At 39.5% G+C, this 7,582-nt stretch overlaps 1 protein-coding gene across 1 annotated transcript in view; it reads right to left on the bottom strand.

Moving 5' to 3' along the window:
• The window catches only part of Necap1 (NECAP endocytosis associated 1), an 11,842-nt gene extending 4,705 nt beyond the window's left edge, over positions 1 to 7,137 (bottom strand). The window contains exons 1-4 of the mRNA XM_010607838.2: positions 7,055 to 7,137; positions 1,455 to 1,555; positions 1,204 to 1,308; positions 263 to 344 (exon numbers count right to left, since the gene is read on the bottom strand). Of these exons, the coding sequence (XP_010606140.1) occupies positions 263 to 344; positions 1,204 to 1,308; positions 1,455 to 1,555; positions 7,055 to 7,137 (371 nt within the window). The remainder of the gene's footprint in view (positions 1 to 262; positions 345 to 1,203; positions 1,309 to 1,454; positions 1,556 to 7,054) is intronic.
• Between the last annotated feature and the right edge of the window lie 445 nt (positions 7,138 to 7,582).

Below are 7,582 nucleotides of genomic sequence, written 5' to 3' on the forward strand. Positions count from 1 at the left end.
CATATATATCTCCAGACAGCTATTGAGAGGCTGGGGATTTAGCTCAGTGGCACCGTGCCTTACAAGCACAAGGTCCTGTAAAAAAAGGAACCAGAATAGATACAGAGAAAGCTTATGGAAAAGAGTGAATGGGGGGATTTATATTCACAATGAGCTAGTTTACCAAATAAAGAAACCAGGGGGTAAAAGACAGTGCCCATTCAACTGAGAAGCAGCATCCCATGACCGTTTAACTTGGTAACAAAAGACAAGCTTCACTCACTTGAAGTGATCTTGTAAGGAGACATTAAAGTCAAAGGCATCTCCCCGATCTGTGAAGCCAATGCCAATGAATGCACTGCGCCCTGAGAAAAAGACAGGAACACAGAATAGGAAGTGCTCCCTGTGACAACTTCCACCCAATGAAAATATATCAAGCCGGGTGTGGTGGCACACGCCTATAATCCCAGCACTCAGGAGGTTGAGGCAGGAGGATCACTGGGAGTTCAAGACCAGCCTGAGCTACATAGTGAGTTCCAGGTCAGTCTCAACTACATAGTGAGACCCTTGTCTCAAAAAAAAAAACCAAAAAAGAAAAAGAAAAGAAAATATATCAACCTAACTAGATAAAAGTCTGTAATGGTAAAACATCTTCTTATAGATCAGGAGTTGGTAAGTTACATACAACCCATGGTCAAAACCCACCACGGCTTGTTTTTGTAAACAAAGTTTTATTGATACAGTCACATCAATCTGGTTATATACAATCTACAACTATTTTCAAATTGCAATAACAACACTAAATATAGTAGTTTCAATATACACTATATGACCCACAAACCTAAAATATTTATTGTTTATCTATCTCTAGTTACCAGCCTCTATTACAAAGTATGAACAAATGATTGAGTTATTGCCCTAGAAAGATAATTGAAGACAGTCCCACTAAAACTACCATAAATAATAAATGAGCAAAATGTGTTAATTCTTTTGACAGGCATTACCAAAAGTCCTATGTATTAATTACTACATCTTAAAACTTGCGTTCACATCTATTACAAACAACATGTTAATCCTCTGTCAGCAACTACAACAACTCTGAAGAAAGGGAAAGAAAATTTATTAAACAGAAATAAGAGATGCAATAAGGACACAGTTTTATTAAAGTGCAGTACATTAACTATTTCCCTAAACTCATCCCATTTAAAATCCCAGACCCCTTACCAGTGCCATCCTGGATCCTGATTACAAAGTAACGGCTGGAATCTGTCACTGTCTCCACAGCAATACCAGGATATTGTTCTACTGGTGCCTGAGCAAAGAGCTCCCCTGACAGACAAGAAAAAGAAGCTCTTGGAGCAAAGGAAGCAAAAACTAGAATACTAATTAACAGCTATTTCCATTCCAATCACTAAGCTGCTATAAAAGCACACCAAATCAATATCCTTGATACATGAGGGTCCCCTGTACTTTACCTGAAACTTTATCTTCAAGTTTGATATAGGCAGTCTTCCCTTTGGAGGTGATTCGGAGGCGACCAGTCCAATCAGGCTGGTCTAATTTCCAGTCAGATGCCCTAGGACAGGAAAATGGGAAGCCTCAGGTGCGTTTCAGTACACTAAAGCCTTCTCAGAATCATTTGCCACACTTTATTCCCTTGTCCTGGGTTACCTATTCTTCTTACATAGTAGACAACAAGAATAAATCATGATCTCCTTATATACATATGTCATTTGCATGTAGTCCAAAGGAGTGAAAATCAGTACTATTACTGGAGGATTTTAGTCTAATAAGTCTAAAAACATGTAAAAGTACAAATAAAAGAAACTAAAATAAAATTTATTGGACCTGGAGGAGTAGTTCATTACTAGAGAATTTTCCTAGCATGTATGAGGCTGTGGATTCAATCTCCAGCACAATAAGAAAAAATTTTAATTAAAAATTTTAAAAATGAAATTTTTCACAAGAAAAAATGTGAAAATAGAAGGAAAAATGGAAGCTTTTGTACACAGGGAGGAGAGGGGGCTTGAGGGGATTAATGGGATAAAAAAATTTAATTTAAAAGAAATTTCTCATAATGCCATTTTCATACTGTACATGATATTCTACATAATGATGCTTTATTGATCAGGTAATGACAAAGTCTACCTACTAACTGAAATATTCAGGGTCAAAATCACTAAACATAATATCTTTCACTGAATTCAACCAATATTTATAGTTTTGTTTTGTTTTTTTTAATTCTTTTCAGTGTTGGGAATTGAAACCAGGGCCTTTGCATTGAGCTACATTCCCACTCCTTTTTTATTTTTATTTTGAGACAGATTCTCACTAAACTGCCTGTGACTAAGTCATAAACACTGTTCTAGACGCTTAGGATACAACAGCAAACAAAACATTCCTCTACTTGTGAGGTTTACATTCTAATAGAGAAACAGATAATAAGGAAAACATAATATATAACATAATTAGTATCTTAGAAGGTTATAAATACTAAGGTAAAAAGGAAATGAAGAGGCAGGTAAGGAAATGTGGGAGAGCTGGGCAGCAGCATTCAAGAAGAAGGTCAGGGAAGGCCTCCCTAGGAAGGCGAGATAAGCACAAAACTGAAGAGCGGGGCCGGGGATTTAGCTCAGCGGTTCGGTGGCCTGCCTTGCAAGTACAAGGACCCGAGTTCAATTAAAAAAAAAAAAAAAAAAAAAAACTGAAGAGCAAGTGAGAGGATTACCCACATTTATTTACCTGGGGAAACTCTCTCTGCACAGGAAGTGGCAAGCGCAGGTGGGACCGAGGAGGGAGCATGGCTGGCATCAAGGAAACTACTGTGCTTAGAACAGAGTAAGAAACCAAGTAGCAAAGGTAACAGCGTGGCTACACAATCGGCCTTGTAGGCCATGAAAATAACTTCACTTTTTACTCTGAGTCAAAGGGGTTTTAAGCAGATGTGTAACCTCATCTCCCTTATATTTATAAGGATTATTTTGTCTGCTGTGTAGAAAACAGCTGCAGAGACAAGATGGCTACAGCAGGAAGATTAGTTAAGAGGCTGCAGTAGTAATCTAGATGAGTCATGATGATGACTTAGAAAAGATAATACCAGAAGTTGGATAGGTTCTGGATGTATGTAAGATAAAAGCAGCAGAATTTTTAATAGATTATGTAGGTGTGTGGCACAAAAGAAAAAATGAAGTCAAGGATGACTCCAAGGTTTTCAGCCTGAGCTAAAGAGTTGTCAATAATTGAAACAAAGGCCCTATGTGGAATATAGCTAGGAAGAAAGGTCCAGGGTTCCATTCTGAATACACTGAATTTGAGATATCTAGTGAATTTTCAAGAGAAGACGTAGGATATGAAAGTGAATATGCAAGACAAGACCAGAGTTCAAGAAAGACATCTGGAATGGATATACAAATGCCCATGGAAACATTAGAACACACTGAACACTTATAATCTGTGTGTACATGAATTTGAATGAAATATAAAACATTACTTACGACCAATTTTATAAAACCCTGCATTTGTGACTTGGCTGTTTGTTGAGTCAGAGTCTCTATCTATAATTCAGACTGCCTTGAACTCAGTGTGTAATCCAGGCTGGCCTTGAACTCAAAGTGATCCTCCTGCCTCAGCCTCCCAAGTGCTGGGATTACAGGCATGCGCCACACCTGGCAATTCCTTTACTTCTTTTTTTTTTTTTTTTTTGGTACAGGATTGAACTCTGAACTCAGGACCTTAAGCTTTTGAGGAAGGCACCGGCACCACTGAGCTAAATGCCCAGCCCAATTCCTTTACTTCCTGAAGCCCTGTTCCCAAACACTTTTAAGTATTTGACTCTGAACCAGATTAGAGCACTGTACAGGTCTCCATCTATTAACTTTTAAGTAGTAATTGCTTATTCTAGCCATAACATTTACGCTTATCCTACATAAAAGCTTAAGCAGGCTATTGAAAACATTAGAACAAGACTGCTAGATGTTTCTTTGGACAGGTTCCTTGTCTTTATCTTGTATACCTCATGCCTAATATTTTTAAAAATCTTGGTAACTGAATGGACATTCAGAGCAGCAGTTTCCCCTTAGCCTTGGACATCAGTTCTTCTCCCACTTCAAAATCTGGCCTAATGAACTCTTAGTTTTGTTGGTCTTCTTACAATACTACAAACTAAGCTCAAATGTTCATTTACCTTAGCAATAAACTTTATGTATAAATCATTATGAATCACAATGAGATTCCACAGGTATATTTTATTAAACCCTTATAACAGCCATGAAAAGCCTGATCCCCCATCTCCTGGAAAGACAACACAGTAGTAATGCTTCATTTCAAAGTCCAGTATTCTCTGTATCGCATTAAAACACACACTATAGAGTTCAATATTGATTAGCAAGGGGAAAGGGGAGTGATAAATTTTTTTAAAGTTTTATAGTTTGGAAAATCATTTTCTACTCATTTATAAGTTTTCTTATTAACTTAAATTTTACTTCTCATGGTCTAAAACTCTGGTCAGTGCAAGCTTAGAAAGCAGCAGTTTGTACTAAGTAAATCAAGTAACTTACTCTCTTTGATCTTACTAGTCACTCAAAGATTCCCCTGCTTGCCAAAAAAGCCCAGTTTGTATTTCAATGGCAGCTTAGAGAATAAATCATGTTCATAGTATAAAATGGATTCTGGTAACAATAAGAAAGACTATGTAGATAAAAAGACAGAAAAGTAACATTTATTTGCTAGGGATGTAGCTCAGTGATAGAACACTTGCCTAGCATGATATATGCAGCTTTGGATTCAACCCCTGCTACACACACACACACACACACACACACACACAAGCACGCATGTGCGCATATACGGGCAGGGGTTGCAGAAGGGAGAGAGGGAGAGCAGGAGAGACAGACATTTATCAAGTGTCTATTATGTACTAGGCATTTTGACCATTTTTATGAAAATGAAGTGATAGGATCTTGAAAAGCTATTGGTTAGATCCATTTTTATAGATGAAAAAACTAAAGCTCAGAAGATTTCAGTGATTTGCCAAAGGTAGCGTAGTAAATAAATGAAGTCATGTTCATTTTTATTGTTCTGTTTATTTATTACACTAAAAAGAGTAACTAAAAAATGCCTCCTCAAGACTAAGAAATACCAAAAAGATGCACAGAAAACAGAAGGGTAATGGAAAAGAAAAATTAAGAATTATGTTTTAATAAGGCTCATTGCACTAATACAAGACTAAAGGCTGTGGGTAAACTAGAAGTAAAAGTTGAGTGTGCAGATGAGTAAAAGGAGTTTTGTTTTGTTCTCTCGAGGTAGGGTCTCGCTTTGTAATTTGGGCTGGCGCTAAACTCACTATGTAGCCCAGGCTGCCCTCAAACTCACAGCATCCTCCAGCCTCAGCCTCCCCAAGTGTTGGAATTACAGGTGTGTACCACCACACCCAGCTTAAAAGGAGTATTTTTTAAAGCCTGGGAAAAAAGCTTTTTTTCATAGAAAAAAAAGGTTTGAAATCATTAAGCTCTTTTACTTGTTTTAGCAATTCAATCAATGTTAACTTATGTCATTAGGTTGATCTTTATTATCTAATTTCTTCTCTCAGTGCACATTTAAGAGTGCCCACCATGTGCCAGACACTGTGCTAGACCCTAGTGATACAAAGTTTAGGAAGAACTCACACTGTTCATAGTCTCCTCTGGTAAAAGAAGAGACTAAACAATCCATTACAGCCTAGAATGAAGAGCACAGTGACAGATACAAAGCAGAAGGGGCAACAGAGAAGCACAGACAGACAATTCCTAAACCAGAATGGAAGGGTCAGTCAGGGCTTCCCACAGAAGGTGATGCCTAAGGCAAGTCATAATTATGTAAAACCTGTGACAATCAGAAAGCATGTTAGTTGCTATTCATGGGTCGATCTGGGGTCTGCCTGCTAACTTCCTACCTCTTTGCCAAGAGGTAAAACTCACAGGGCCCAGTGCACAAGGACATTGATTTGTGATGAATAAGCCTCAGGTAAAGAGGCAAAATGAGCCCAAGGAGAAAGCATCATTTAAGCCAAAATAATGATAAATACCATGAGAAAAATCACCATGGTGATAAGGGTCCCAAAGAGAAAAAACATTATCTTACATATATAATGTTGTAATGTATTCTTTCACATCCATTATATGATTTCATTACACTATCCAAAGTCCCCTGTGAGAGCCCTAAGAAGAGGATCTGATACTAGCATTAATTTTTTTTTCTATTTTACAGTTGAGAAAACTAAGGTTTGGAAAGGCTAAGATCAGCTCCCACATTAATAGCTATTAAGTGGCTAGTGTTCAAACATATTTTTAAACATATAACCCAGTAAAGTCTCTTTCAACTACAAAACTATAATACCCTCAGATCCCCACAGTCGTGGATTACAAGGCTTGTTAGGCCCTATAGAGAAAATGCTGTGTTAACTCTAGAGGAAATACGAAAAGAGGTTAAAAGGGGAGTGAGGGGAGGCAAAAAAAATACCATATAAACAAGAAAATATAATGAAAAGAAATGTAATGGGCTAACACTGGCAAATGTATAACCTTTACCCTCTGGCAAAAAAAAAAAAGATCGAACGGTGAATGATCATATCGATGGCAAAAATGACAACAGCACAGAAGATTAAATTACATCATCCAAACAGTGACCAGAAACACCATAATTACTCACGAGTGTGCACGAAGAATTGGAAACGGGTGTGTGATGAAGGCTGCAAGCTGAAGGACACAGGGAAAAACGAACGGAAGTGACTGGGGAAGGAGCAGGCATGAATGGATGCGCCTGATGGAGACAGATGGATGTCCCCAGGAGTGTGGGGGAGGAGAGGTAGGATGATGCAGGGTGGAAAAATAAATAAAATAGAAGCAAAAATGTAAAAGGGCAGAAACAAGGATAGGCTACTGCAGAGTAGAAGCGAAGCAAGAGAACAGGACGTCGGGAGACAGGTTAGCTAGATGACAACCCAGCGGTGGCAACTGCAGGAGCGGGCAGCACACTACCTAAGGAGACAAGCGTCATGCCCGACGGGCGCGCCTGTGCGGCGGTGCCTCGGGGTTAGTACCTGTAGCCGCGGTTGGAGGCCCGGGGTGGAATCCGGTAGACGCTGACGTCTGGCTTCACACACAGCACAGACTCGTACTCCATGGGCGGGGTTGTCAGCGCGACTACTTCCGCTACGCCACTTCCGCCCTCTTTGGCTTCGTTCCGGAGATTAACCTCTTCGGCGGCGCCTCTTTGGGGAGCCATATTGAAACCTGGAAACCTTGCGGCCGCATAGCTCGCCATCTTGGATAATGGCAAAAATACCCCACCAGTGGGCGGACTATACACAGTGGAAATCGCTCTGCTGGAGAGGTGCTGAGGGAAAGCGCCATCTTGCTTCCGGAGGCCGGTGCCCGGGAACTTCAAGAGAACCTGGGCCATCTTGAAAACTGGCAGAGTTCCTTCTTTTTAACCATAGTATCCTGTGGTACCCGGCAACCTGTGATCTCAAATTGGTTGCCCACAGGAGATGTATGGAGGAGCTTAACTCCTCCATAGAATAGAGACGTCCAAAATGCCCAGCCTGGTTTGTCTATCATCTCTTCTT

This window comes from Fukomys damarensis, unplaced genomic scaffold, assembly GCF_012274545.1.
Source record: "Fukomys damarensis isolate Sample0158 unplaced genomic scaffold, DMR_v1.0_HiC HiC_scaffold_19, whole genome shotgun sequence".
Classification (NCBI taxonomy): Eukaryota; Metazoa; Chordata; class Mammalia; order Rodentia; family Bathyergidae; genus Fukomys; species Fukomys damarensis.